This window comes from Euprymna scolopes, chromosome 19 (assembly GCF_053919585.1).
Source record: "Euprymna scolopes isolate OS-2025 chromosome 19, ASM5391958v1, whole genome shotgun sequence".
In the NCBI taxonomy this organism is placed as follows: domain Eukaryota; kingdom Metazoa; phylum Mollusca; class Cephalopoda; order Sepiida; family Sepiolidae; genus Euprymna; species Euprymna scolopes.
The window spans coordinates 11,922,215-11,939,386 of NC_136500.1; the positions used below are offsets into that span (position 1 = coordinate 11,922,215).

A 17,172-nucleotide genomic window follows, 5' to 3' on the forward strand; every position below is an offset into this window, starting at 1 on the left:
CTCTTTTTTTGTGAAAATCGCACAATTTTGAATATTTCCTTTTTCACAAGTAAAGGATCATCGCAACTAAATGTGCACTGAATGAACTGCTTTCTTTTCTTTGTCCCTTTTTTTTTTTTTTTTGTTTTAGAGATGAAAACCTGAAAACTTCAGGTTCACATGGTTCTTCAGAAGAATTGGTTCTTGATTGTATTAGTTCTCGGATCGTATTTAAACGAAAAGTGAGTTACACCTGCTTATCTTCTTTAAATTTGAAAATTGCTGACATTGTGAAATAATCACATAAAAATTTTGCAAGTTTAAACTTCACCCTATCCTTTCATTTCAACCATTCATACAAAATTTATATTAAAGAGAAAAGGGATTTCGCTCTTTAATAGAAATTCAGTTGTTGCATATGAAGTGGCTTCTTGCTATATCATGCTTAGCTTTCAAATCATATTTGATTTTATAGTGTGTGTTATGCACTGTACTACTTTTTTTTTTTCAAAAAATTTTTTAAAATTTATTATTTTAATCATTTTTGTCAAGAATCTATTCTAAAAACTATGATTTTAAACCAAAATATTTTTTCTTAACCTCTGCAAAAAAATTTATTCTGAGATTATTTTCCAAAATCAAATTTGATTACCAATTAAAAAAAGTATAAAAGTAAATATTTATGAAACAATGTTATTTGCCAGTTACGTAAGCCGCCAAACAAATATATTGAAATTGTAACAGTGATCGTTGTAGAATTTGATTGTGATTATGTTCAGTGTGTTGCATGACACTAAAAACAATGAACCCCTATCCCAAAATTTATAATTTGAATTTTTACTTTAATTTTGCTTACTCTCAAGTATAAACAATTTAAGTGTTTGTACAGTATGGTGCACAGAAGAAAATCACATTCCTAATAAAAACTCTTTGATATAACTTATATATGATACAAAAATGATAAAAGTATCAAGTAGAATTTTAATTAAAGATAATTATTTTTCATATTTTGCCGATCTGCCATTTACTGTCATTAGGTTAAATGATTTTGTAGCAGTTGAAATTACAACAAGCACAAGCAGAAGCTAATTCTCACGGCTCAGAATTTTGAAATCCATTTTCTTCTTGGCTTATCCAATCAGAAGCCAGCTCTCAGTCACATAACAGAGTGTATAAAATGTGAAACTGGCAACAGACTCTCTCTCTTTCTCCCTGGCTCTTGCTAGCAGCAATCATTTCTTGGGCCCTGGACTAGCATGAATACAAAAAAGCCAACATGGTTAACTCAACTCGTGGTTTCAAACTCAAACTTACTTCCACATGCGGTACGCACACAAACTTTCTTTCTCATGCTACAGGACTCTTTAATCTTTTGCCCCCATCTCTGCATGGATGCACACTCCTACTACCAAGTATAACATGTAGACACATGAACATCTTTCTTTTTCTTTCTTATTTAACCTGCCTGTCTAATCTATGTCTCAGGACTGTCTAATCTTTTGTCCCTATCCCTACATGGGCGCACACTCCTACTACTGACTACAACACATGTACACTGAACTATTCTCTCCTTGAACGGAGATGACCAATAAAGTTGCTTTTAAATGTTAGAATGAGATTTCTTTTCTTATTTTTATTCTATAATATATCTCCCTTTGCTTTACGGGATCTTATCAATGGTAGATTAGCAAAATTTGATAAAAATGATTTTTATTTTTAATTAAAATTGCACTTGATAATTTTCCCTAATTTTTGATCTGATACGTTATATCAAAGAGCTGTTAATTTATTTGGAAATGAGATTTTCACCTGTGTACCCCATACTATGAAAAACACAATTTCTCGTTAGATTGCAAAATATGAAAATTTTATTTGCTTGTTAGGAACTTGGCAAAAGATCGCAGCTCTGGCGAATGACAGGCGAAGGAATGTTGGAGAACGAAGGATCTGCCCCTCCTCAAGAACCTGGCAAAGTTGCCCGTAATGTGCTCGGTTTAGTGTTGGACACATCAGACATTGCCCCACAGCCTGGCAAGTGTGTTCCCCTCATCTTACGCAAACCAGATGAACGCAGAAGAGCTACCCAATTGTGGAGATTCACTGACGTAAGTATAGTTCATTACTTAACCATCGATAACTATATAATCTCCTTATAGATTTTTTTCAAACATATCTGGAATTTTCATAGTTTTCAAAATGTTCACATCTTAATGTAATGGATTTTATTGTCATATCAACTTGAGTTGTAGAGAACAGAAGTCATAGATATAATATCCTTCAGGTTATTTAAAGGGCAACAGGAAGTTTAACCAATGATGCTGTTCACAAAAAATATTGAAGATCTCATCTATGCTTTTCTACTGTTTTAACAAAAATTATTTTCGATTTCAAACATTTTTACATCTGCATATAAACATATAAATTGCTTTAAATTTCACTTTCTTTTTATGACGAGCTATCTGTAGTTTCAGTTTTTCAATTGAGATTCATGTACAGCAGAAAACATCACTTGTTATATTCTATGATGAATTGATTAAATTTTCCCCATAAAACCTAAAAGGTATTCTCTTTTGTTATGCATTTTAGGATGGTATGCTTATGTGTGCTAATGGTACTATGTGTGTCCAGGCTGTTGATGATACTGTTGGTCTTGCAGATGGTGAGTTCTTATACAAATGTTTTTTGGGATTTCTTTTTTGTTTTTTTATTGAATTTCTCTGCAAAGATTTGAATTCAGTATGCTATTGCTATACATCTTATGAGATGACCAATTTTTTATGATTTCATCTTCAAATGGACAACTACAGCAGGAATTGCAATACACCCTTTCTGATTGTTACAGCAATACACCCTTTCTGATTGTTACAGCAATACACCCTTTCTGATTGTTGGTGAATTTAAAAAATGCAATCTAAACGTGAGGAAACTTTAGAAGAACGATATGCAATAAAATTCCGTTTTAAACTTGGAAAAAATGCTACAGAAACATATGAAATGCTTCAGACTGCTTTTGGACCATCTTGCATGAATCGAGCATCAGTTTTTGAGTGGCATAAGAGATTCAAGAAAGGCAGGGAATCTGTGAGGAATGATGAGGTGTGGGAGGAGTAAGGAAGTTAGAACACCAGAGTTGATTCGCCAAATAAAGAATTCCATGGATAAGGGCCGTTGTGTGTCTATAAAGACAATAATTTGATGTCAGTGCGGAAACTGTACACACAATTATTCGCGAGGAACTGAAGATGCGGATCAATATTATAAATTATAACAGATATTGTATTCTTTTGAAATTACCAAACCATATAAGAGCAGTGTGTACTTATAAAATTATATTTGAAAACTTTATTTGGAACAAAATAATCTATAGTTGCTATGCTGGAAAACAAACCAAATAATTTTAAATTAGTTGCCAAACATGACAAGACAATATAGTTGGATTTGAATCATATGTTGTTAATGTGATTTTAAGTTTTTCAACAAGATTTGTAAAAAAAAAAAAAATTTAATTCATTATGGAGCAGAAACGAAAATTGCATTCCAAGTAAAAACACTTTAATATTAAGGTATCATGAAAAATAAGTATCCTCACCAAAAATTAAGAAAAATTATTGAGTTTTAATTAAAAATAAAAATCAGTTTTCAGGATTTGCTGATTCACCATTTATTATTTAGTTGACAGACTGAGTTATCTCCTCTTGCTTTACAGGATTTATGCTCTTAATAATGGCAGAAACTATAATAAAACTGATTTTTATTTTTAATTAAAATTCTATTTGTTCCAGTACAGTAATGTCTTTTATATTCATTGCTCATATCTAAACAACCTGAAAGAAGTCGAGATATGTTAAATGATACCACAATCTGCTTAGGTCTTTTGCATTCATAGTTCACACACACCACAGCCATTCTTGTTACTTTCCTAACCAATCCTATAAAATCCAACCATGGTTAATAGATGTATATATGTACAAATGTTATGACATTTTTTATAATTTTTTTTTCATTTTAGATGCTATTGCACTATTGGGTCCTGGACCGCCTAAGACATGTAGAAAAATTCCTCGTCACATGCAGATCTCTCGTCAGAAACAACGCCCGGGTTCCGGTTGCCTCAGTGTTATGGTGCTTATGGATGGACCTGTGAGAGTGCTACACATTTCTGATATCCAAAAAACAGTGAGTCATTCAATCATATCTTGCTTTATTTTCCACCAATCAGATATTCTTTACTCAATATAAGGTCAGGTAATGGGGGAGGGGGAAATGAAAAGAAAAATCAACCAAAAAAAAAAGATGGCAGTCTTGCTACTTTGAATATTTTTCAAATGAATTATTAATCAACAATAGATGTAATTTGAAAATCTCTTCAAAAAAAATATATATAAAACTGTACTTATTTTTTGCCTCCGTTTTTAGGATAATGAGATATTTCCTCATAAAAATCTTTTGCAAATCGACATAAGAAATACATACATGCACACACACACACACACACACACACACACACACACACACACACACACACACACACATATTTAAATGAGGGAGGGCTCACCAACAATGTGTATTTTTTAATATTATTTTATTATTCTGTGTTTTGGTTTTTCATTGAAAATTATGTTTAGATCATTATAATAATGTTTTTAAATCATTGAAATAGTTTTTAACGTGTTTCAGACGCTTCTGTGAAACGTCCTCTTCAGAAATTATTTAAAATGTAAAATATTTAGAATATACTCAAGTTGTGTTCAAAATGTAAAAGAGCATTTTCGTAGTTCATTTGAAATGTTTGCGAGTGGTGGAAACGTGTAAATGGTTCTACTCTTCATTCGTATGTTAAAATTTTATTACTGGTTCGTTGGGAACGGACTGTGGTCTCTGCTTATGTTTCTCTTGCTCTCTCTTGTGTTTCTACTTATCTTTCTTTGTTTTTTTTTCTCATTTTTTTCCTTTTTTACTCTTACTTGAGTGGAGGTGAGGGCATGTTGGTACTTGGTCAACTGGGTGCATAGAGTAGGGTGTGTGTGCGTGTGTTTGTTTGTTTTCTTATATTGGTCTGTAGAATGTGTGTTCTGTTTTATAGTATTATAAAGTTATTTGCTTCCCTACGAAGGCAACTGTGATCCAAGGCCGTTTCTAATGTGTGTGTGTGTGTGTGTGTGAAGAGAGGGGGGGGCAGCTCCTCTGAAACAAGGGTAGGAGTGTTTTCATTCAATTTTGATATTTATTTTTTGGATTCTTAGATTTTAGTATTGTGATTTTTCGTTTCAGTCTTTTGGGCATTCTTAATATTATGTTTGTTTAGATAAAGAGGTGTATTCATAAATATACGTAGGGGATTTTTTAATGTTTCTATTTATTTGTCTCCCCATGTGGGTATGGCCAGATCCAGGATCGGTTCTTGGCGTGGAGAAGGTCTCGTGAGGGGAGGGGCACTTGGAGAGGTACAGGTATGGGAAGAAGGATGATAGTTATCTCAGTCATGAAGGATTTCTCCTCCACTGACTGGGGGGGGGGCGAGGTGTTGGAACAGATACTACACTATGGTTCTAGGTGTTTCTTAGTGTTGTTGGTTTCGGGGTAAAGTAGGGTTTGTATTGTTCAATGTGTCTATTAGAGACATGGGTGTTGTGGCTGTATGCGTGCATGTGTGTGTGTTTTAATGTGTTGGTTCTGATTTATATGTGGGTGTGTATGTGTATATGTATATGTACGTGCATGCAAGTGTGCCTTGCATTTCATGTTTTTGTGTGTTGATATTAGGCTCTGTTTAGTTCGGGAGTGAATCTTGTTCTGAAATTTTTTTCCTGTGAAAGTAAATAAAATTGTCTGTTTGGAAGATTGGCATTATTTTGAAGCTATTTCTACTGCATGTATGCACGTGTTTTGAAACATAGGTGTCTGTTATCTGCAATTTTGATGTTGCTCTTATGTAAGGCTGAGGTTTTTGGGTGGCGCCTATGTAGAATTTGTTGCATGCTGTGCATTTTAGTGCATATACTACATTTCTGGAGGTGCAATTTAGATCCTTTTTTATTTTGAATGTTTGTGTTAGGTTTTTGAATGTGTATGTGTTTCCTTCTATTATTATGTCACATACTCCACATCGCGGTTTGTTGCATTTTGCAACTCCTTTTGTAGTGTGTGGAACAAGTTTTGAGGAAGTTAGGATGTGTTTTAAGTTTTTGGGTTGGTTTTGCTTTTTATTATTTTTGTTGTTTTAAGTATGTTGTTTAGTTTGTCGTTCTGACTGAGAAGGATAAGGTTTTTTGTTACCTGTGTAAATAGTTCTGGGTTGTTTGTGTTGTGTGTGGAGACATATGCTAAAATTTGTTCTTTGTTGTGTTCTTTTGGGATTCTTAGTTGGTCTATTGGAATTTTTTCTGCCAGTTCAATACCTTTCTGTATTAGTGGTAGTGGATATCCTCTTTTCCGCAGGGTTATTTGCAGTTCATTCAGTCTAGTCGAACGGAGGTGTCTGTCTATTACTATGGTGCAGACTCTATGTGATAGGGAGTAGGGTATTGATTTTAGACAGTTTTTAGGATGGTGGCTTTTGAAGTGGAGGTATTGTTGAGTGTATGTGGGTTTGTGGTAGACGTGTAATTATGTTGTTGTTTTTGATTGTTACTAGGATGTCTAGGAAAGGTAGTTCTGTGGGGCTTTTCTCTGGGGTGAAGTTTATTTTTGGGTGTAGAGTTTGTAGCAAAGTGTGGAGTTCTCTGATACTCCCCCCCCCCATGTGGTCTTCCAGAGGATAAAGCAGTCATCTAGGTATCTTTTCCAAGATTTTATGAAGAGGGTTTTTATATTGTGCACATATTTCTGCTCTATCTTTTCATAAAGGGTCTCTTCTAGGAAGGCGAGTTTAAGGTTGGCATATGTCGGTGCCATTTTAGTACCCATTGCTGTGCCTAGTATTTGGATGTAATTGTCTTTATTGAATTGGAAGGAGTTGTTATTGAGGATTATGTCAATTCTGTCAATCACAAATTGTTTAGTGAATCTGGGGTGTAAAGTCTGTGTATGTTTGTCAATCCAATATGAGATAGCTTCTTTTCCTAGATTGTGTGGGATATTGCTATATAGGCTGCTAACGTCGAATGTGGCTAGTATAGTCCCATCGTCTACTGTTTGTGGTAGGGAGCTAAGGAAGTGTGTGTTATCTCTTACATAACTTCTGACTAGATTGGTGAAGGGTTGTAATAATATATCTATTAGGTTGCTAAGTCTGCTTGTTGGGCATGCTGGTCTTGCTACTATGGGTCTGAATGTGAGGTCATCAGGGTTTGGGGTGTTTATGTACTCTGACTTTTGTATATTGATGCCATGTCTTACCTGGTTAGATTTGTGTATTTTGGGTAGTCCATAGAAGATGTTTGTTTTTGTTGTGAAGTTTGTAAGGAAGTCTTTTTCTTTTTTAGTTAATGTTCTATTGTATGTTGCGCAGAGTTTTGTGATTTTAGATATGGTTGTGTCGTCTATGTTAGAGCTAATTGGTTTGTAATAATTTTCGTTCCCTAGTGATTCTAAAATTTTTGTTTTATAGTAGTTTTTATTCATGATAACCACCGCACTACCTTTGTCTGCTTCCTTTATAACTAAGTTGTTATTGTGTCGGATTGTTTTAAGTGCTTGATTTTGTTTTCGTGTTAGATTACTGGTGGATTTTTCTTTTTGTTGGGAGTTGAGGTTCCAGAGCGTTTCAAAGAAAGTATTTAGTTCCTTTGTGTTGTTATGTTTGTTGGGGAAGTATGTTGATTTGTTTTTCACTAGAGAATCGTCTGTTGTGTTATCTCTGTCATTAAGTATATCTATGAGTCTAAATTTACGTTCAAATTCTTTAACTCTGCTATGTTACTTTTAATGGTCGGGCAGAATTTGAGGCGCAGTTTTAGTACTTCAATTTTGTCCTTTGTAAGAGTCTCTGTAGATAGATTAATGACTTTGGGTTTTTTGTTGTCTAGTCTAGTGTTGTCATTTTGTGAGGGATTCCTAAAAAATGATTGTGTAGGTTGTTAGTTTCATTGTTCTGGTTGGGAGGTTGGTTGTGTCGTTTTGTAGGGATGTATGGATTATGAAAGTACCTGGGATATTTGGATTGCTTATGTTTGTGTGTGTGTGTGGGGGGGGTGTATTTTTGGGGTCTGTTTCGTACTGTGGGGCACTGGGGGATGGATGTTGTAAGGACTTTTGGATTGGGTGGTATACATAGGGGTGGTTTTGTTCCATTGCGTGGTTTCAGTAGGGGTTGTTAAGTAGGGGGATATTTTGGGGGTTTGTATGGGTGGGGTGGGGTAAGAGATAGTGGGTTCTTGACTAAGTTGGGTGATATGGTTGCTAGTAACTATTTTCGTATTGTGTGAGGTTGTATTTTTTAGTACTGTTGTGTGGTGGTGGGTTGTCTGTGGTTGATATGTTGTTTTTTGGCGCTTTTGGTAGTAGTATTTGTATGGTGCCTGTATTCTTGTGTGGATGTGTGGTGTGCTTGATGGGAGTTTTGGTTGAGCTGGTTGGTGGGGATGGATTTATAGTATGGATATGTTCTGGTCATTTCGTTGTGTGTGTCTTGATCTGTTGTGTGGGTATGCTTGTGGTGTGTATGTATGTATGTATGTATGTATATATATATATATATATATATATATATATATATATTTATTGCCAGAAATGTGTATCTGGAGTACAAGTAAAACGAACTGAATTTTATTTGTATCAAATATGGTTCGTTTTCAAAAAGGATGATAATGTTTATCAATTCCATGGGGTGGGGGGTGTAGATTGAAGGAGAGGGGTGTAAATATGGCAGCTTTTTTTGTTTGGAATGAATTTATGGTTAGTTTTCAATTGTGACTAAAACGGTATGCAACAATTGTTACAATACCAGAAAAACTGAACTTTTATACAATACTAGAAAAAAAAGACGGTACTCAGACACTGTTTGCGATAGCTTGTAAAAAAAATTTCTGTAATAAGTTTTAAAATCTGTTCAAATATTGAAGCAAATTTCATAGCTTTCATTATTGATATTAAAATCAAAATAATGGATAAAAATTAGAAAAATTCAACTTTCAGACTTGATATCACATGCTAAACAGACTATCTCATAAAACAATAGATACAGAGAGAAAAACGATTTTTCTCAATTTGATTTGATTAGATTTATCTTGAAATACCATAGGAAAATTGCTCTGAGATCTGATTTATTATATTTTATTTTAATACTAGCAGTTCAGCTTTGCTTTGCTCGGACCCTATGTACTGTTCATAACTTTATGACCTCTTGGCAGCCAAATTTTCGCCCAAAAACTGATAAAAAGCTTATTGCATGTCTGAATACCCTTTATGTAAAATTTCAAATGTTTAGACCAAAAATTGGCTGAATAGTTTGCTAGAGACTGCAAAGGTTAAATCTGTTTAACTTTGACCTCTTGGCAGCCAAATTTTCAGCCAAAAACCAATTAAAAAGCTTGCTCTATGTCTGAATACACTTTCTGTAAAATTTCAAATGTTTAGACTAAAATTGGCTGAGTAATTTGGTAGAGACTGCAGAGGTCAAATTTTCTTTAACTTTGACCCCTTAACAATTATTATTTTGGATTCAAATCAAATTAAAAAGTTTGATCCATGTCGAAGTAACCTACATCTAAAATTTCGAGTGTTTAAACCTAAAATTGGCAGAGGGGTTTGCTAGAGTTTTCAAAGGTCAAATCGTTGAACTTTGACCCTTTGACAGCCAAATTTCTGGTCAAAAACTGATTAAAAAGATTTTCCCAAATCTCAACACCTCTTATGTCAAATCTAGAGTCTGAAGTCTAAAATTTGACAGAATAGTTTGATAGGAAAATGTACACACACACAGACTGATCCATCTGAGCAGAATAAAAAATAGGAGGCATTACTTTTGGGATGCCCTTTGGATGTTATATTTATTTTATACTAATATAAAGACGTATCAGATCTAAATACCTTTATGTCTTCCAAATTGCTATTTGTTCCTACCTGACCAATGAATTGTGGAATTTTTCAATCCTTGTTATTCATATAGTTAAAAAGAAATTCCAATCTCTTTCATTGATTACCATAATATGTCCGTCCAGAATAATATCCTTTAATAAAATTTCATAATTATCACTGCTATTTTTCATTGGATAATGATCTATGTTCATTAACCAATCATGTGGGTTTTACTAAATATGTACAACTAAAAATGATGTATGATCATTGTACAACTAAATTGCCACTGCTGCTGATTAAAGCAACTTTGTGCAGGCAATTGACTGGATCCATCAGCGTAAAATATCGTAAAACAATCTTATAATAAACAATAAAACGAATTTACTCAAGTTTTGAAAGGTTATTTTTGGCAAATATCTTTTTAAGTCCATGCCTAAAAAGATATTTACTAAAGAAAACTCTGATTTTTATTAAATATTCCCTCTTACACGAGTGATCTTTTAAGTCTGTCAGTACAAAAAAATGTTATTAAAATAAAGAATAAAACGACTTAGTCATAGTTGCAATTATTTTTGGCAAATTTTTAAAGAATGAGGCTTTTTTTTTTTCTACCCAGTCGGCCACTTTTTTGAAAATATTTGTAAAATAAATAAGTTTATTTCTTTATTATTGAAATTAAAACAAAACAACTTTTGACCGAGAATTTTTTTTTTTTTTTTTCAAATTAAATTTTCCAGGTGACTTTTTTAAATTTGAATTTTGTAACACAATAGCAATGCAACACTAGGAAATCTTTTTAAAAAGTAGAAAAAAATCCCTGAAGACTGAAGCAATGTTTCCAATCCAATGTGCCTCCTTTGGGAGAACTGGTTTTCTCCACATTTAAAACATTAGTGTCTAACTGCTCTCATGGGTAGGCAAGTAAATAAATATTATTTAAAAAAATTATTTTCAGTTTTTTTTTCTTTTCTTTTTTAAAATAATATTTCATAAAGTTCTGTTTTATAATAACGTGACTCTGATTCATTTCTCAAACAAACAAAAAAGGTTAATGTGCGCTGCTTGTCCAACCTGCAAAGAGTGTTTATTCCGAAGGTTGAAAATAAGAAAATGTCTTTTGGAATTACCATCCTGAACCTCCTCATGTTAAGAACGGCTTTTGGAATAAACACCTTTTGCAGGTTAGTCAAGCAGCACACATTGACTAAAAAAAAAAAAAAGCAAAGGAAATCAGTTTTTAAAGTTTTCTCAAACATTTTTTTTTATGTATATTATCGACTACTGCTAGTTTTTTTGTTTGTTTACTTTCTGGCTGAAGAGAGAATATTTGAAAAAAAAAAAAAAAAAAACTAAGACACGACTAATCTGAAAATAAACTTGTTTATTTTTTGCAAAATTTTTTTTAACAAAATAACATATAGAATAAAAGTAGCACACAGAATTGGAAAAAAAATTAAAAGAAAAATTTATGCAAACTTATATGAATCTTAAAATATATTTGCCAAAAATAACCTTTTGATTGAAATTTGTGAGTAAAATCATTTTATTGTTTACGATATGTTGCGCTGACAAAACTCAGTATGAAGTCCGTGTAAAAGTTGCTTTAACAGTAAACCAGTAGTAAGAGCAAGTAATCATATATACTTAGTCGTACAATTTTAAACCCCCTTATGCACTGTCAAAACCTGGCACAACTAAATGCCCGATTCGGCTGCTGCTGATGATTCAAGGAACTGTACACATTATTTCTATATGACAAACAGCAGGAACAGTCAGTCATACAATGATCAGGAATAATTTGGTCATACATAGTTAGTAAAACCACTAATCATGTCATTGTGTTTGTTACAAATAAGGACAAGCAAACTTGCTATAGAAATAAGGAGAAAGGAATATCATAACCAAATAGTTATTATTACACAAGTTTACATGAAACTAAATGGCGTAACAGGCATCTGAGCAGCTGGCAAAAGGCAGACCCGTGCAAGTCATGGAAAACTGCCTACAATAAGATTGCTACTATGTAGCCATTTTTTTTTTTTTTTTGACAGTTAAAAAAATATATATATATAATTTTTAAATATGCCATTGCCATTGTGTCTATTATTCAATTCAAGCAATTTTCTTTGCAAGTACTAATTTTAAAATCTGGGATCAAAGCGTAGCATTTGTTCTGTCTTCAGTCTATAAGAACCTCTCCTTCACCTACTGAGGCAATTTTTAATTTTGTCCTAATTTACAGTGGGCCTTTGTTGAGTAGCTGGATTTTCTCTGCATTAAAAACCAACTTTGTATCAAACTCTGCTAGTGAATTAAATGCAGACTCTAAATAGCTTTTACTACTTATAATTTTGTAACTGAGTAAAGTTATTATAACTGTTGCAAGCTGTAACCACTTAGAACGAAAAATGAAACTTTTATAGTCATATAAACAAGTAGGAACTAATCCATGCATATTTGCATTTTTTTTTTTTTTTGTAATATAATTAAATAATAATTTGGTGCTTGTTTACATTGGTGATCCTTTAAACCAACACATTTCCGGTGAAAACATTACATACCTGTCATGGTGAAATTGATATAAATTCAAAAAATTATGGAAAATGATGTAGAAAAATAATTGGAAGTAAAAATAGATTTTATCGAATTATCAGTTTTTATTGTATGTTTTTATGTTGAATAGTTGTGCTATCAATTCAGTATGACAAACAAGGGAGATAATCCTTGATTAAATTAAGGATCTGCCATCTTTAAACATGGTATCTGGGAATGCAATTGTAGCTGATTTTTTATGATAATGTTAGCACATCATCTGCTGGATCACTTTTATAAATCGTTAAAGTTATACTAATTTAACGATGACAAGTAAGCACATGTTTTCATCTTAAATATGTTGGTTTAAATGAACAGCTACAGCAGAAATTGGAATACACCCTACTAAATCCTGATTGTCACAAAACGATATGCAATAAAATTTTGTTTCAAACTTGGAAAAAATGCCATAGAAATGTATGGAATACTTCAGACTTCTTTTAGATCATCTTCCATGAATTGGACATCAGTTTTTGAGTGGCATAAGAGATTCAAGGAAGGCAGGAAGTCTGTGGGAGAAGTAAGGAAATTATAACACCAGAATTGATTGGTCAAATAAAGAATTTCATGGATAAGGACTGTCGCGTATCTGTAGAAACCATAAGTACCTAGTTTGATGTCAGTATGCGATCTGTACACCCAATTATTCATTAGGAACTGAAGATGCGGAAAATTTGCACAAAGTTTTTCTTAATAGTACTCAGAGAAGATCAGAAAGAAAGATGTTGTCCTGACAGCAAGGAGATGGTTAAGCTGATCAATTCAGATCCCACAGTTCTTGATGCTCTAGTGACCTGTGATAAAAGTGTGATCTACTGCTATGACCCAGAGACTAAAAAAACAGTTCCCAGTCGAAGCATGTTGTCTCTCCCAGACTATTTGACCAGTATGAATATCGAGACACTTCCTCATCCTCCCTGTAATCCAGACCTTGCTCTCTATGACTTTTGGTTATTCCCTAAGCTCAAGGAAAACCTTAGAGGCTGTCATTATGGAACACTTGAGATGAAAGAGGCTGTAACTCGTTTTCTGTCATATTTTGCAATAGTGATTGTATCTAATCCAAGCATGTTTTTATATATTTACAAGTATAAAATATTACCATATTAAAAAAACATTTTTTTTCGAGATCATTGCTTTTTGGTTGACTATTTTGAAATGACGAAAAATAACAATTCTGACTGCAGGTGCATATAAAACAAACTTTTTTTTAACAATCGTTAAAGGAGTAAAACAGAAATTGTTAAATTCAAGAGATAAGGCATAACTAAAAGTAAAATCATTTGGCACTTATGCATTTAACGAACCAGATGTAACTCGGCGTTGGAAGAGAGAGAAAACAAAAAAGAAACAAGCAATTCGATTGGTGGATACGACCACAACTACGTTGAAACCCTCCTTCCACTAAAATACATCCCCCCAAGAAAAATGTTCCTTCCTGGCATAACAAAACAAAACGGAAAAAAGAAAATTACTCACAGGAATTCAGCAATATATATATATATATATATATGTATATATATATATATGTATATATATATATCTATCTATATATATATATATATATATATCACTTTTGTTTACATAAATACTTGCAAAAAAATGCACAAAAAAGTTTTTCACTTTTTCTAAACTCTAAAAAAATTCTTTAAAAAGAAATTTACTATTACTTATTGCAAAAATTGCTTAAAATTTATTTATTTGACAAAAATTTAATAAGAAATAAAAATGAATGGTAGGATTTTTTGGGGTTTTTTTTCTGTTGATGTCTCTACATTTAAAATTTTACTTTATTTTTTCTTTCACATAGTGTTATTATTCCATCGGCAACACTCGGCTTTATCTGGCTGTTGGCGTCATGCGCTGGAGAAAGCTGAGCCTAATGCTGAGTTATGTCTGGTTCGTTAAATGCATAAGTGCCAATTATTTTTTAAAAAATAAGTACACAACACTTTCAATTTAAATCATTTGGAAAATAAATATTTAAAATGAAGTGGCGCTTATGCACTTATTTACCTTGTTATTTTTTAAAATAGTATTTTCACGTTAAATTCAAGTTTTACAATATCTTTTTGTTTATTAAATTGTTAGATGAAAGTAGAGATAACCTGGTCGGTTTCTAATGTGTGGAAAATCTAACTCCTGAAAAAAAAAGGGTACTCTGGATAGTAACAAAAATAAAAATTGTCTCAGTCTGAGAAGGATTTCTCTTCAACTGATCGAGGAAAAAAATGGTGAAGTGTAGGTCATCCTGTGTTTCTCCCCCCTTCTCTCTCTTCCTCTCTTAATATCTTTCTCCATCCATTTCTCCTCTCTCTCAATCTATATTTCTCTCTATATCATCCTCTCCATCTCTCTTTGAGCCCTTTTCTCTCTCTCTAACTCCCTCTATCTCTCTCTCCCGCTCCCTCTCTGTTTCTAACTCTCCGTCTCTTAATCCCTCTCTCTATCTCCTTCTCTTTTTCTATTTCCCTCTTTCTCTTTTCTATCTCTATCTCTCCATCTTCCTCTCTATCTATCCATCCCTAATCCCTCATCCTATTTTAGTCTCCTAAATTAATTACAGTGAATAAGGCATTGTCAAAACATGGATAAATCCTATTTTAGTCACCTAATTTACTTACTGTGAGATTAGAAGTTATTTGGAAATTATTGCTACCTTGAACAGCACCAGGAGTAACTTGTAAAACCTTTCTAATTAATTGATTTTGGCAGCCATTCGGTAACAAAATGACATAACCTTAGCCCTTGCTGCAAGCAAAATACCTGCAACCTTTCTACCAAGTAGAAGAACTACTCCTTCTACTTTGAAATTACTATTAAACATTCATTTTTTCAAAAATCTCATGTTCAACATCTCCAAAACATCCAGTATAGGGAAAAATATTGCAGAAATGCAAACTTATTGTTTGGAATGAGTGTACAATTGCACGCAAAAAATCACTTGGGCTCTTGGTTGATCCTTGCAAGATTTGCGTGGCAATGTCAGACCATTTGGGAATGCAGTAATATTGCTTGCAGGAGATTTCAGACAAATGTTACCTGTAATTCCTCAATCAACACCAGCAGATGAAATAAATGCTTGCCTCAAATACTTTACGTTTTGGTACCATGTGAAGACATTCAACTTAACTCAAAATATGGATGTCCAGTTGCAGACTGCTCGATCCGCACAGAAATTTTTGCCGTACTTGTGGGAAATTGGATATGGAAAAATGTCGGCTAATCCGAGTTAAGGGTGAAATTCTTTGACTCTTCACTTCTGTAATTTTATTACATCAAAAGAAGAGTTGATAAAAAATTTTATTGTTTGCAATAACCATCAACAAAGCTCAGGGAACAATCTTTACAATTGTGTGGTTTACAGCTACGCACTGACTGTTTTTTCACATGAACAATTTATGTTACATGTTCAAGAGTCAGCAAACCAGAAAAATTCTATATCAGCTAAGAAAATGGAACAACAAAAACTGCATGTCCATACGAAATAGGAAATTAAACCTATATGAACCATACATTTTCTCATTGTGGAATTTTTTCCATTGTGCCAATTTGAGCCAGAGCAACACGTGGCAGGGTAGAACTAGTGTGTGTGTATATATATATATATATATATATATATATATATATATATATATGTTAGCTGAAATATTTGACAGTTTATAAAATACTAAAGCATATGTAACATACATTCTGATTGAGACGTTCCCTGTGGCATATGTTGTAATGTGAACCATATTTATGAATATGGAAAAATATTAATGTTAGCTTAAAAAAAAAAACTACAACTTATCCATTGTTTCTGTGGTCATTTTTGCTAATCTAGTTCTAATATTACTCAGTTCTGTAGTGCTGGTTCTTCCAGCCCCGCCTGTCCTCCCACGCCATGGAGTAGACCATATCATGCAAGTACAAGCGGGGCTACATTTCAGGTGACTTGCATGTCCTTACTGGCTGTTATAATTTTGCTTTTGAAAGATTTCATTTTTTTTTTTTGTTGTTTTTTTTTAAATTTTATACAGCACATTTTTTAATGAGTTCTCAGCCTCCTAAAACTTATCTTCCCTCCTTTATATTGGAAATATCTTATCCAATGCTCATATCATAAAAATATGCATATTTTTTTCTTTTTATATTTCTGAAATGGTAATACTTTTTTGTTTATTATGGAATTTTTTGCAGAAATATCTGTTTTAATTTGATTTTTTTTTTTTTTACCTCAGTTGGGGTAATATTTTTTTTATCTATTGCTTGTTTGACTATTTTTTATTAACCTTTCACCATTTTTTTTTTTTCCAAGAATTTTTTTTTTCTTTCTATGATACCTTTTCGATTTTTAGAGAAAACAAATACAAAAATGTTGATGAATCTATAATATAAAGAGCAGTTGTCTGTGTTTGTATGTCCAGATAAAAGTAAAAACCAATAAAACAAATACCCACAAAGTTAGTGTTTTCTTGATCGGAATTGCTCCAAATGAATATTATCGAAAATTTAGAAAAAAAATTTATTCATTAACTCTAAACTGACATGGATTTCATCAGAGGTTGGGTTAGTTTTTCAGCCAGATTATGTACTTGATGAAGGGAAGCAACTGTGATTTTTAATCAAGGAGTTAATTCCCTTCTGACTCATTCCTCAAGG

The 17,172-nt window shown here is 32.8% G+C and overlaps 1 protein-coding gene across 6 annotated transcripts in view; it reads left to right on the forward strand.

Annotated features, from left to right (window-relative positions):
- LOC145303414 (intermembrane lipid transfer protein VPS13D-like) overlaps positions 1 to 17,172 on the forward strand; it is a 393,527-nt gene that overhangs the window by 292,824 nt on the left and 83,531 nt on the right. For 5 of the 6 annotated variants that reach the window (XM_080144736.1, XM_080144739.1, XM_080144738.1 and 2 more), the window contains 4 exons: positions 131 to 221; positions 1,863 to 2,084; positions 2,566 to 2,638; positions 3,989 to 4,155. In XM_080144736.1, coding sequence (XP_080000862.1) covers positions 131 to 221; positions 1,863 to 2,084; positions 2,566 to 2,638; positions 3,989 to 4,155 — 553 coding nt within the window. Of the gene's footprint in view, positions 1 to 130; positions 222 to 1,862; positions 2,085 to 2,565; positions 2,639 to 3,988; positions 4,156 to 16,370; positions 16,695 to 17,172 lie in introns of those variants that run through there. The other variant, XM_080144741.1, reaches the window with a different exon arrangement.